The sequence below is a fragment of the Scyliorhinus torazame genome, chromosome 13 (assembly GCF_047496885.1).
Source record: "Scyliorhinus torazame isolate Kashiwa2021f chromosome 13, sScyTor2.1, whole genome shotgun sequence".
Taxonomy (NCBI): Eukaryota; Metazoa; Chordata; class Chondrichthyes; order Carcharhiniformes; family Scyliorhinidae; genus Scyliorhinus; species Scyliorhinus torazame.
This window is the reverse complement of record NC_092719.1, coordinates 211,933,151-211,947,413: the sequence shown is the minus strand read 5'-3', so window position 1 is coordinate 211,947,413 and position 14,263 is coordinate 211,933,151. Positions and strand designations below refer to the sequence as shown.

Below are 14,263 nucleotides of genomic sequence, written 5' to 3'. Positions count from 1 at the left end.
CAGGAACACCAGGGGCTGTTTAGCACAGGGCTAAATCGCTGGCTTTGAAAGCAGACCAAGGCAGGCCAGCAGCACAGTTCAATTCCTGTACCAGCCTCCCCGAACAGGCGCTGGAATGTGGCGACTAGGGGCTTTTCACAGTAACTTCATTGAAGCCTACTTGTGACAATAAGCGATTTTCATTTTCCTTTCATCCAGGGGGTGGCAATACTCATTAATAAAAGAGTTCGGTTTCAGATGGATAAGGTGGTAGCGGAGCAGGGGGCAGGTATGTCATAGTTACAGGGACATTAGAGGGAAAATTGGTGGCGCTAATGAGCTTTTATGCCCCAAATTGGGATGACGTGGAGTTTATGAAGATGATGCTGGTGCAATAACTGATTTTAGGAGTGGATATGAATTGTGTTCTGAGCCCCAAGTTGGATCAGTCCAAGCTGAAGTCGCTGGTCCCCTGGAGGGCAACAAAGGTGATGGCAGTGCTTATGGGGGAGATGGGGGGGGGGGGGGGGGGGAGCAGATTCATGACGATGTTTACACCCTGGGGGCAGGGAATTCTTTTTCTCCAGCGGCCGGTGTGGACTTTAGATATGAGGTTGTTAGCTGATCTGGGATTTTGTGTGAAGATGACCCGGGTGATTGATGAATATGTGGGTTCAATAAGAATGGGGAAGTGGCACCTTCAGTACCGTGGGAGGCTTTGAAGGTGGTGGTGCGAGGGTGGTGGTGCGAGGAGAGGCAATTTCGTTTACGCACAGAGGGACAAGGAGACGAGAGCGGAGTACCAGCGTTTGAGAGATGAAATTCTGGATGGTAAGTATTCAAGGGACCCGAAGCCAGAGCTTCTGGTTGGGAGCCAGAAGTTGCAGATGAAAGATCCACTGATAAGGCGGTGCAGCATTTATGGTGCTCGAGGCGGGGGGGGGGGGGGGGTGTATGGGGAGAAGGCCAGCCATCTCTGCCGGGTCAGCAAGCAGCAACGAGAACGGATTTGAGAATCGGAAGACATATTAGCGTCAGCGCCGGGCAAAATCAACGAGGCATTGGAGGCTCTTTACACAAAGCTTGATAGGTCGGCACCGCCGGATATGCCGAGGTTTCTGGAGGAGTTGGATTGTCCTGAGGGAGAGGAGGACGATCGGGAAGGGATGGCGATGCCGTTGGAGGTGGAGGAGGGCAGAAGAGAGCGGATGCAGGCGGGGAAAGCGCCGGGGTGGGATTGGCTCCTGGTGGAATGTTTCAAAAAAAATGTCCTCATCGATTGGTGCCGTTGCTGGTGGAGATGTTAGAGGATTGGGATGTGCGGGGGTCCCTTCCAGAGACAACGATGCAAACATCCATCTCGGTCTTGCTAAAGATCCAGTAGAGTGTCACTGTCTGATCTCATTATTGCCAAGATCCTGGGAAAGGTGTTTGCGCTTAGGTGAGAGGGGTGTTTCCCGCAGGTCATTGGGAAAGACCAGCCAGGTAGGAGCTTGGCAGCTAATGTGAGACTACTATTGAATGTGATGTTGCCCCCAGCGGAGCGGAGGGAACAGGAGGTCATTGTGACATTGGATGCAGAGAACGTCTCTGATAGGATAGGATGGGAATATTTGTTTGCAGTATTGGAGTGATTTGGGATAGGGCCTATGTTCGTGGAGTGAGTTCTGTTAATATATATGGCACCGAAGGCTAGCGTTCACGCAAACAATATGTATTTGCTTTGTTTGGCCCTTGTTCCGCACTGTAACCAATCACTATTTGTCGATGTACTTTGTTGATTATTCTTTTTGTCTACTGTGTACGTATTGTGTACTTCCCTTGGCCGCAGAAAAATACTTTTCTCTGGACTTCGGTACACGTGACAATCAATCAATCAATCAAGATGAGCTTTAGATATTTTCAGTTGCACAGGGGAACGAGGCCTATGTCCCCTCTCTTGTTTGAATTGGCAAATGAGCCATTGGCCATTGCTCCGAGATCATCGGGTAGGTGGAGCAGGATAGTGGGGGTGGTGGGGGGGGGAACGGGGGAGGGGGGACGACGACACAGGGTGTCCTTGCACGCTGATGATTTTTTATATGTAACGCACCCCGTCCCCACAATGGGTGATATCATGGCACTGCTGAGGCGATTTGGGGGGGTTTCGGGATACTAATTAAATTGCAGGAAAAGTGAGTGTTCCCCGGTTACCCAACCAGGGAGAGGGGGTCAACTTTGGGGTGTTACCATTTTGTCAGACTGGTCGCCTTTTTTGGTACTTAGGGGCTCGGGTGGCCCAGGATTGGCGTCAGCTTAGAAAATTGAATTTCACGAGTGTGATAAACAGGGGTGAAGGTAGATTTGCAGAGGAGGGGCAAGTCTCTTCTGCCCTTGGCGGGCAGAATCCAGTCGGTGGAAATGAGTGTCCTGCCGCATTTTCTGTTTTTATTTCAGAGCTTGCCGGTGTTTTCACCAAATCCTTTTTTCAGCTGGTGGAGAGACTGATTTTGAGGTTGATGTGAGTCGGTGCCATTGCTGTGCGCACAAAAGCAAACAGCAAGCCAGCCCGCAACTGTTCACATAATATTTTGAGTACCAGTGGAATGTGAACCTTCATACATTCGGTGTGTTGATTTCTGCGTTAAATCTGGGACATTTCACATCTCTGCTCATTATTTTTGCTGCTCCTACGCTGGTTTCTTCTCTTGACAGATGGGCCAACTGATGGAATCAGGTTAATATAATTAGTGAACACTGGTTTCCAAAACATAATCTTGAGCCATGTTATGTATTCAAGTAACATTATTGGCTGAGGAAATGTCACGTGATGCGCAGTAACGTCAGTTGGGCATCTCAGGGGAGTTCGCCACCTTACCCTGTAAGAGCAACATCTCTGAATAAACCCTGCACTATGTCTTTGCGAACTTAACGTGTGGCACCTCTACTTCTCTTTCCTTTGCGGCGAACATCAAATATAATTATTATTATTATTAGTGTCACAAGTAGGCTTACATTAACACTGCAATGAAGTTACTATGAAAAGCCCCTCGTCGCCACACTCCGACGCCTGTTCGGGTACACAGAGGGAGAATTCAGAATGTCCAAATCATCAACATGCATGTCTTTTGGGACTTGTGGGAGGAAACCGGAGCACCCGGAGGAAACCCACGCAGACACGGGGAGAACGTGCAGACTCCTCACAGACAGTGACCCAAGCCGGGAATCGAACCTGGGACCCTGGCGCTGTGAAGCAACAGCGCTAACCACTGTGCTACCATGCCTCCCATGTGCAGGTTAGGTGGATTGGCCGTGCTAAAATTGCCCCTTAGTGTTGAGGGATGTGCAGATTGAGTGGGGTTACATGGATAGGGCACGGGAGTGGGCTTACGGGGATAGGGTGCTCTTTCAGAGGGTCGGTGCAGACCCGACGGGCCGAATGGCCTCCTTCTGGACTGTAGGAGTTCTATGGATCCTATTCACACCATTGTTAAGTCTCTCTTTGGATGTTTCTACTCTTCACTAAGCCTGTGAAGAAATACAGTGGCTAGGAAATCATTATTACTTATACTGTCATTGCCATTTAATTTCTCTGTTCTACACATTTTGCCTCAGGAACCCCCTGCCCATGACCCAGGACCCCCAAAATGGCGGAGACCCCGCGTGAGGACCCGAACGCGCCGCAAGGTATTCACGTGCCCGCAGAACGCCGGGACCCATCCGGATCGCAAACATGCCCCCCCCTAGCAACCCCTCTACCTCAACCAGCGCCCGGGACCCTGCCAGACGTGACCCCGGAGATGTAATCAGCGCCCTGGTCCCCGCCAGCGCCCTGGACCCTGCCAGACGCAACCACCTACCTTCCACAAGGTCAGACTTCTCCCATCGGATCCCAGGATCATCCAGCCGCAGCCGCCGACCGAGGAAACGAGGGAAACACGGCGGTCTGCAGGTTAGACTGAAGCAACGCGGTTTCAAGCCTCCTCTCCTCAGCATACTCCTGGTAAACGTCCAAGCGATCAAAAACAAACTGGATGAACTTAGCTGCTGTGTGCTCTGTTTCACAGAGACATGGCTCACCCCACCTCACCGGACTGTGCCATACAACCTGAAGGCTTCTCAATTCACCGGGCGGACTGCACCGCGTCATCAGGCAAAGCGAAGGGTGGAGGGGTTTGCCTCCTCATCAACTCCTCCTGGTGCTTGGATGTGGCGACTCTGGCGACCTACTGCTCCCCGGACCTGGAATACCTGACCGTAAAGTGCCGCCCATATTATCTTCCACGTGAGTTCACTTCAGCCATTATCACAGCGGTCTACGTCCCACCCCAGGCAGAAGTGAGGAAGGCGCTGGATAAACTGTACACAATTATAAACAACTACGAAACAGAACACCCGGAGGCCTTTTTCATCGTGGCCGGAGACTTCAACAAGGCCAACCTCAAGAGTGTACTACCAAAATTCCACCAGCACATCTCCTGTCCCACCAGGGGTGACAACACTCTTGACCACTGCTACTCAAAAATCAAGGGCGCCTACCGTTCCATCCCCCGACCGCACTTTGGGACATCAGACCAAAAGACGGTGCTCCTTCTCCCGGCATACAAGCAGAAACTCAAGCGAGAGAATCCAACTAAGAAGGTCATGCAGTGCTGGTCCGAGGAAATAGAAGAGCTCTTACATGACTGCTTAGAGACATTGGACTGGTCCATATTTTAGAACTCAGCGACCAGTATGCCACCACCATCACAGACTTCAGTTGCAAATATGTGGACGACTGCATGCCAAAGAAAGCAGTACGTACGTTCCCCAACCGGAAACCATGCCTCAATCGCGAGATTGACTCCCTACTGAAGGACAGATCTGAGGCGTTCAAGACAGACGACCCTGACCTATACAAGAAATCCAGGTTCAACCTCCGCAAAGCCAAACGAGATGCCAAGAGAGAATATCAAACCAAGCTAGAGTCACAGACAGGCTCTCGGCGGTTGTGGCAAGGACTAAACAACATAACGGGCTACAAAGCAAAGCTGAGCAGTATCTCCGGCAGCAGCGCACTCCTCCCCAATGAACTCAATGTATTCTATGCTCGGTTTGAGCAGGTAACCAACAATCTGCTGTTGAGTGCCCCAGCAGCCCATAACTCACCAATACCCACCATCACAGCTTCCGAAATCAGATCGGCCTTCTGGAAAGTAAACCTTCAGAAGGCGACGGGCCCGGACGGGATCCTTGGTCATGTACTCAGAGCCTGCGTGGAACAGCTGGCAGAGGTGTTCGCGAACATCTTTAACCTGTCCCTACTTCGCTCCGAGGTCCCCACCTGCTTCAAGAAGACCACCATCATACCGGTGCCAAAGAAGAACCAGGCAATGTGCCTCAATGACTACCATCCAGTGGCCCTGACTTCAGTCGTAATGAAGCGCTTTGAGCGGTTGATCATGAAGCGCATCACCTCCATACTCCCAGAACAAAGAACAAAGAACAAAGAAATGTACAGCACAGGAACAGGCCCTTCGGCCCTCCAAGCCCGTGCCGACCATGCTGCCCGACTAAACTACAATCTTCTACACTTCCTGGGTCCGTATTCCTCTATTCCCATCCTATTCATGTATTTGTCAAGATGCCCCTTAAATGTCACTATCGTCCCTGCTTCCACCACCTCCTCCGGTAGCGAGTTCCAGGCACCCACTACCCTCTGCGTAAAAAACTTGCCTCGTACATCTACTCTAAACCTTGCCCCTCTCACCTTAAACCTATGCCCGTAGTAATTGACCCCTCTACCCCGGGGAAAAGCCTCTGACTATCCACTCTGTCTATGCCCCTCATAATTTTGTAGACCTCTATCAGGTCGCCCCTCAACCTCCTTCGTTCCAGTGAAAACAAACCGAGTTTATTCAACCGCTCCTCATAGCTAATGCCCTCCATACCAGGCAACATTCTGGTAAATCTCTTCTGCACCCTCTCTAAAGCCTCCACATCCTTCTGGTAGTGTGGCGACCAGAATTGAACACTATACTCCAAGTGTGGCCTAACTAAGGTTCTATACAGCTGCAACAAGAACGCCTTGATCCACTGCAATTCGCATACCGTCGCAACCGGTCCACAGCAGATGCCATTTCCCTGGCCCTACACCCATCCCCAGAGCATCTCGACAACAAGGACTCCTACATCAGATTCCTATTTATTGACTACAGCTCCCCCTTCAACACCATAATCCCAGCCAAGCTCATATCAAAGCTCCAAAACCTAGGATTTGGCTCCTCACTCTGCAACTGGATCCTCGATTTTCTGACCAACAGACCACAATCAGTAAGAATGAACAACAACACCTTCTCCACAATAGTCCTCAATACTGGGGCCCTGCAAGGCTGCGTACTTAGTCCCCTACTCTACTCCCTGTACACACACGACTGCGTAGCAAAATATGGTTCCAACTCCATCTACAAGTTTGCTGACTATACGACCATAGTGGGTCGGATCTCGAATAACGATGAGTCCGAATACAGGAGGGAGATAGAGAACCTAGTGGAGTGGTGTAGCGACAACAATCTCTCCCTCAATGCCAGCAAAACTAAAGAGCTGGTCATTGACTTCAGGAAGCAAAGTACTGTCCACACCCCTGTCAGCATCAACGGGGCCGAGGTGGAGATGGTTAGCAGTTTCAAATTCCTAGGGGTGCACATCTCCAAAAATCTGTCCTGGTCCACCCATGTCGATGCTACCACCAAGAAAGCACAACAGCGCCTGTACTTCCTCCGGAAACTAAGGAAATTCAGCATGTCCACATTGACTCTTACCAACTTTTACAGATGCACCATAGAAAGCATCCTATCTGGCTGCATCACAGCCTGGTATGACAACCGCTCAGTCCAGGACCGCAAGAAACGTCAGAGAGTCGTGAACACCGCCCAGTCCATCACACAAACCTGCCTCCCACCCATTGACCCCATCTACACCTCCCGCTGCCTGGGGAAAGCGGGCAGCATAACCAAAGACCCCTCCCACCCGGCTTACTCACTCTTCCAACTTCTTCCTTCGGGCAGGAGATACAGAAGTCTGGGAACACGCACGAACAGACTCAAAAACAGCTTCTTCCCCGCTGTCACCAGACTCCTAAATGACCCTCTTACGGACTGACCTCAGTAACACTACACCCTGTATGCTTCACCCGATGCCGGTGCTTATGTAGTTACATTGTATACCTTGTGTTGCCCTATTATGTATTTTCTTTTCTTCCCTTTTCTTCCCATGTACTTAATGATCTGTAGAACTGCTCGCAGAAAAATACTTTTCACTGTACCTCGGTACACGTGACAATAAACAAATCCAATCCAATTTTGGGTAAAGCGATTCTCCCAATTTAAGTGTTAATTCTTTCTTAAAGTAGGACAATTCCTTTTCGCAAACTGAGCTACACTGAATCTCCTTCATTCTTTCCATCTGTTGTATCCACTTTACCCTGCCGTGCTTATCACTGCATCCACCAAGAGCATCTTATTTTTCTACTCAAGTGCTGGCTTTTCGTTGTCTTCACTCAATCTGCCTGCTTGTGACTTGCATGTCATACCATCTATTTGAGGCTCAAGCACCTTTGGTAAGGAAAACCCGAGTGAAACTTCGTTATCGTTTGTATCCAGCATGCAGTCCAATCCCACTTGGGTTCCAAACTCACATTTCTTTTTCAAGACGATGACATATTCATTAAAAAGCTCACCCAGCCTTGTTGTCTTGCGTTAAAGATGCAGCCTTCATAGATTCGCCTCGTTCCCGGTGTGAACAGTCTTCATTCAATCTAATCCTGTCTGCTTCGTATTCTGAGATTTGCCCACTTGCCTCCAAATGTCATTTCTCAGATTGTATGGAGGATTATGAGAGTCTGGATTATGACTTCTTGGCTGTTCTTGTGCTGTGTGAAGCTCAGACCCATGTTTGGAATCACTCCAGTTCTCTGACGGGCTACCTTCTGGACGTAGTAGAGTTGATAGTTTCAGCTGATTCATTCCTGTGGTATTTGCAACAATTCCTTCTGACGCCTTGTAATCTTCACAGATTCCATCTGCTTTCAGTTTCAATCCAAGCTTGTTGCATTGGTTACAGTCCTCATTAAATTTTAAACAGTTACGTTCATTACTCTTGATAAGACGATGTGACATTACAATTTCTGCTTATTATGTAGAGGTTTCAATGCTGAACTAGAAACCCAATGGTCATGAATTCAAATGCCACCACGGCAAGTTGGTTATCCATAGAATCCCTACAGTGCAGAAGGAGGCCATTTGGCCCATCAGGTCTGTACTGGCCCTCTGAAAGAGCCCCCTACCGAAGCCTTATGCCCTTAACCCCACCTAACCCTCACATCTTTGGACACTAAGGGGCCAATTTAGCGCAGCCACTCCACCTAACCTGCACACAGGGGCTGGTTTAGCACAGTGGGCTAAACAGCTGGCTTGTAAAGCAGAACAAGGCCAGCAGCGCGGGTTCAATTCCCGTACCGGCCTCCCCGAACAGGGGCCGGAATGTGGCGACTAGGGGCTTTTCACAGTAACTTAATTTGAAGCCTACTTGTGACAATAAGCGGTTTTCATTTTCACCTTTGGAGTGTGGGAGGAAACCGGAGCACCCGGAAGAAACCCACACATGCACGGGGAGGAAGCGCAAACTCCACACAGACAACCACCCAAGGCCGGAATTGAACCCGGGTCCTTGGCACTGTGAGGCAGCAGTGCTAACCGCTCTACCACCATGCCGCCTGTTGAAGTCAATATATTTGATTACTTGTGGGCTCAAACTTGAAAAGGAGACTGTACAAAGTTCACAACTAGTTCACTGATGTTGCTCAGGGAAGGGAATGTACCCCTAGTACTTGCTCTAACTCCAGTTGCAAACCACAAAGTTCATGCTTAATGGCCTGGAAGTCATTAAGTTGCCTTGCCCATGCCACGCATACCCTGAGAACACATTCTGAAAAGATCAATGACTCGGAGTCAAATTGACCATTTGAATAGACTATCGAGTAAAATTGGTTGGAACAATGTCCTTTTCAGAGCTGGGTTGAAACAGGCAGGATAAAAGCCCTTTCTTTCTCATTAACGTCAATCTGACAATGGATTATTGGTTTGGCCGTTCTTAATTGGACTTCTAATGAGCATTAAGGAGCAAGAACAGAACCGTGCTTAATTTGACTTCATTTTGAGAAAAGCTTCTGATAGATCTGGTCTCGGAAATGGATATATCAAACTGAGGCAGTGAGAACAAGAGTTGAAGCACATTGACCAGGTAATACACAGATAACTCAGAACTACATTTAGATGGTGCTATACCTGGCATGAGAGCGATAAACACTTGCATCCGACCATAAGCCTTCCATTCTCTTAACCCTGGCAGTTAATTAGCAGAAAATCCATTTCAGACTATGGAAAAATCAGGAGATGTAATTAACGGGGTGAAATATTCCCAGTAATGGAGTGTAAAAGTGTACCTATATTTATAATTGCAGAATCCTTCCCAACTCAAGGGCTGGTTATTATATTTGATATGTGATGTATTTTCTGCTCAGTTAACTTTAGTGAACTCCACCCTGCCATTTAAGAGCACGTCTAATGATTGCCGATAGAAAGATCTTGCAGTGAAATCAGGAGCCATCGCTGTTGCTGAGTAAGGTTTTCCGCAGAGTGACAAAAGTTTGAAGACGCCCCATTTCCTCCCCTTTGGCTTCACCAAAATAAGAAGAAGATGCAGCTATTCATTGATACACTCCCTCCCTGCTTAACCATAACCTCTTTGTTGCTGCTTTATTCAGATTATCAGCTATAAGGAGCCACAGGCTTGATAGGCGTGACACCAGCAAGTGTGATGGACATGCTAACTGCTAGGTTCTTATTATCAGATCAACAAAACATTTATAATGGATATTTTCTGTTGCAATCTTCTCAGTGAGAGGTTGAGCTTTGGAGGAGGCATGATGGAATTTGCAAGTGATGCTCTAATGTATGTCATATATTGGCCAAGTTGCTTTATATCTGAAATGTATAATTTATCCCCGAACAATGCAGAAATTACTCAAGCCCTATGTCCAAACAGTGTATTTACATTTCTTTCACATATCTCAGACTTATAGGATTTGTGCATACACATGGTCTACACCCAGAGCTCAGGTACCTCCTGGAACATTTCCCATGTGGTGTCAATACTTAGCTCTTCATCTTCATCCACAGGCTTACATAATCAAGAAGAGTTACAAGGATCAGTTACCAAAGTAACATGATCAAACACAGATCGGTCAAACCATTAAATAATACCGTGCACATCTCTAATGAAGAGATTTAAGTTTCAACAAATCTATGTATTCCACAGAAACGATTTGATTGGATCCTGGAAAAATAAATAAATAAACTTACATTATAGAAGAGATATGGTAAGGAGGTCACAATTATGAATATGTTAGTGGAGCAAATAAGGAGAAAGTTTTTCCAGTGGTAGAAGGGGTTTAGGTGGGGCGGGGGGGAATCAAAAGACTCCAATTTGTGGTAATTGTCAAAAGAACCAGAGAGGACCTGAAGAGGCATCGTATTACACCGTGAGCTGTGATCTCGAATGGATTGCCTGAAAGTGCAGTCGAAGCGGCTTCAAAGGTATCAGTGAAAGTAGAATTGGACGGGCAGCACAGTGACGCAGTGGTTAGCACTGCAGTCTCACGGAGCTGAGGACCCGCGTTCGATCCCCGCCCCGGGTCATTGTCCGCGTGGAATTCGCACATTCTCCCTGTGTCTGCCTGGGTCTTGCCCCCACAAACCCAAAGATGTGCAGAGTAGGTGGATTGGCCACGCTAAATTGCCCCTTAATTGGGCAAAAGAATTGGGTACTCTAAATGTTTTTTAATTAGATAAACACTTTAAAGGGAAATAATTTAGAGGAATTTGGTGAAAGGGGAGAACAATGCAGTTAAGACCTTATTAGAAGCAGTAAGGCCATATGAAAGTGAAAAAAATTACACACCTATCGATCTTCCACATAAATTCGGTCAGGATGCATCGTAAGAAAACTGAAGATTTTGATGAGGAGAAAACTGATGACGGGGGACGGATCTGGTCATGATAACTTGCAAATTGTTCTAAATATTTACAGCCGTTACCTTTTGCTTAATTTATGCTTATTCCACAAGAAAAAAAAACAATGCTAGTTCACACAAATATTGAGACAGGTTTTAGACAGACTGTGATGAAGTTGCCAACAAAAGGTCTGATTTAAATGTACATAGAAGCAGAGAATATTTTGGTAACAACACCTGCTGTTACTGGGATATGTGGCAAAGCAGGGAAGATGAAAACTGATTTGTTTCTTAAGTTTTGTATATTTTGTGACGTTTACTATAAAAATCCTCACCCTGAAGCAATGGCCATTATGAAAATCAACAGCTACTTGTACATATTACATAATATGAGATATTCATAAATTGCACAGAACAGACCTAGATCTGGCCGATTCTAACTGTGCTGATTCTCTGGAAGTACTGTCTCTTCAATGGAAGAGAAGGAGGGGCCAACTTGCACACAGTAATCTATCTATTGATGGAAGGGCTGAAAGAGTCGAGCACACTCTCTGAATTCCTAAACATTGTAAATGTAGGTTTACGCGTTTCATATTATTTGTTTGGGATCACGAGTGGTAAGTAACCTTCGTGCCACATGGTTGGCAGACAATGGCCCACCTCCAACGAGAGAGAGTCTAGCCACTTCACCGTGACATTCCACGGCATCCTGGAATCCCGATGCAATGTTCTTATCGGATGACCTGATTGATATTGGGGCAGCACGGTAGCTTGGTGGTTAGCACAACTGCTTCACGGCTCCAGGGTCCCAGGTTCGATTCCCGGCTTGGGTTACTGTCTGTGCGGAGTCGGCACGTTCTTCCCGTGTCTGCGTGGGTTTCCTCCGGGTGCTCCGGTTGCCTCCCACAGTCCAAAGATGTGCAGGTTAGGTGGATTGGTCATGCTAAATTGCCCTTAGTGTTGGGTCGGGTTACTGGGTTATGGGGATAGGGTGGAGGTGTGGGCTTGGGTAGGGTGCTCTTTCAAAGAGCCGGTGCAGACTCGATGGGCCGAATGGCCTCCTTCTGCACTGTGAATTCTATGATTCTATGATATTACAAGAACACGTGTAGCTAAAGCTATAAACGATTTAATAACATTAACTGTGGATCAAATATGTACAAAATAACAGATGAATAACAGCGTGAACATGCACAAGCAACCTCTCTCTTCCAGCTCCCTAGTCAGTCTGAGGTCACCCGACTCTAACATTCACTTATATACTAGTGAGACTCCCAGTGGTCAGTCGGTGAATTACAACACAACCATGATATCACTACACCTGACAGCACAGAAGGAGGCCATTCAGCTCATCGTGTCTGTACCAACCCTTCGAAAGAACATGCTACCTCGGTCCAATCTCCAGCCCTATCCCTGTAACACCCAACCTTTAGACACTGAGGGGCATTTTAGCATGGCCGAACCACCTAACCTGCACATGTTTGGACTATGTACCATCAACATCCTGGAGGTCACCTAAACCAGCCACGTAAAGAATAAAATTAGAAATGCCAGAAGTAGCTATCAGGTCAGGCAGCAATGTGGAGAGAGCGAAACACACCAGAAAACCTGCAGAGTGAGGAAATTAATAAATAACATTGCTGAGAAGCTACAGTCGTTATAGATGTTACACCTGGAAATTTAACATCCTTAAAGGTGAAGTGTTTAATGGACTGAGGAAGTGAACAATATCCTACTTTCGACACCCATTCCTCGCACAACAAAAGGACCAGTTTTGAATCCCATATTCTCTTTGATGTCATAATGCATACGAAGCACTCATGGAATATTATATTAACACAGCAAGATAACAAAATTCCGTCCAATATTAATTGAAAATGCAAAATTATTAAAGTACCAAATCTGAATTATAATACAACAAAAATATACAATTCCTGTAAGAGATTTTTCCGCAGAGATTGTTTAGGATCAAATAGCAAGCATATGTTTGTGTATAACGCCTCAGTAAAAAAAATCCGATTTTATCCCTATCAGCCTGACTCCATTCCAGTTCAAAGTATTAGCCTGCCGGGTTTTTTCCAGTTGTATCAATGCGATGGCCATTTTGAGTTTTAAAAATAACAGGATCCATTTTGAGTCTTGTTTTACCATGACAAGATTTCAATTTTCGTCGTGAAAAGAATACCCCTTCTAACCTATGACGAATACAATCAAATCGGATATCAGAGAATACAAGTTCAGAATATGATCGAATGTGCTAAAATGTTAATTTTTTTTAAATTTGGAATCGAGTCCCCTCGGTGCAGAAAGGGGGCCGTTCGGCCCATCAGGTCTGCACCGACCCTTCAAATGAACACTCTGCCCATTTACGAGGGTTCACCCCGCCCTATCCCCATACTCCCAAAACCCAACCTGCACATCCCAGGACACTAAGGGGCAATTTAGCGCGGCCAATCCACCTAACCCACACGTCATTGGACTGCGGGAAGAAACCAGAGCACGGACATGTTGCTGCTGTACAAAACTCTGGTGCGGCCGCATTTTGAGTATTGCGTGCAATTCTGGTCGCCGCATTATAGGAAGGATGTGGAAGCATTGGAAAGGGTGCAGAGGAGATTTACCAGAATGTTGCCTGGTATGGAGGGAAGATCTTATGAGGAAAGGCTGAGGGACTTGAGGCTGTTTTCGTTAGAGAGAAGAAGGTTAAGAGGTGACTTAATTGAGGCATACAAGATGATCAGAGGATTGGATAGGGTGGACAGTGAGAGCCTTTTTCCTCGGATGGTGATGTTTAGCACGAGGGGCCATAGCTTTAAATTGAGGGGAGATAGATATAGGACAGATGTCAGAGGTAGGTTCTTTATTCAGAGAGTAGTAAGGGCATGGAATGCCCTGCCTGCAACAGTAGTGGACTCGCCAACACTAAGGGCATTCAAATGGTCATTGGATAGACATATGGACGATAAGAGAATAGTGTAGATGGGCTTTAGAGTGGTTTCACAGGTCGGCGCAACATCGAGGGCCGAAGGGCCTGTACTGCGCTGTAATGTTCTATATTCTATAGTCACCCGAGGCCGGAATTGAACCTGGGTCTCTGGCGCTGTGAGGCAGTAGTATTTCTGGCAGAGAAAAATGCACATAATTCAATGTCCACTAAATCATAGGAAAGGATAATTTATCAGGATGTAGGTTAAAAGTTTAAAAATAGAGATCTGAGGCAATACACTAAAAATAGCAAGAGGACCAGGTATTATT

General features: G+C 47.0%; 1 protein-coding gene across 2 annotated transcripts in view; it reads left to right on the top strand.

Moving 5' to 3' along the window:
• The first annotated feature begins 605 nt into the window (after window positions 1–605).
• LOC140388597 (uncharacterized) overlaps window positions 606–14,263 on the top strand; it is a 76,554-nt gene continuing 62,896 nt past the window's right edge. The window contains exons 1-2 of one of the 2 annotated variants that reach the window (XM_072473030.1): window positions 606–810; window positions 3,574–7,314. In XM_072473030.1, coding sequence (XP_072329131.1) covers window positions 4,740–5,726 — 987 coding nt within the window. In that variant the 5' untranslated portion in view covers window positions 606–810; window positions 3,574–4,739 and the 3' untranslated portion in view covers window positions 5,727–7,314. Of the gene's footprint in view, window positions 811–3,573; window positions 7,315–14,263 lie in introns of those variants that run through there. The other variant, XR_011934227.1, reaches the window with a different exon arrangement.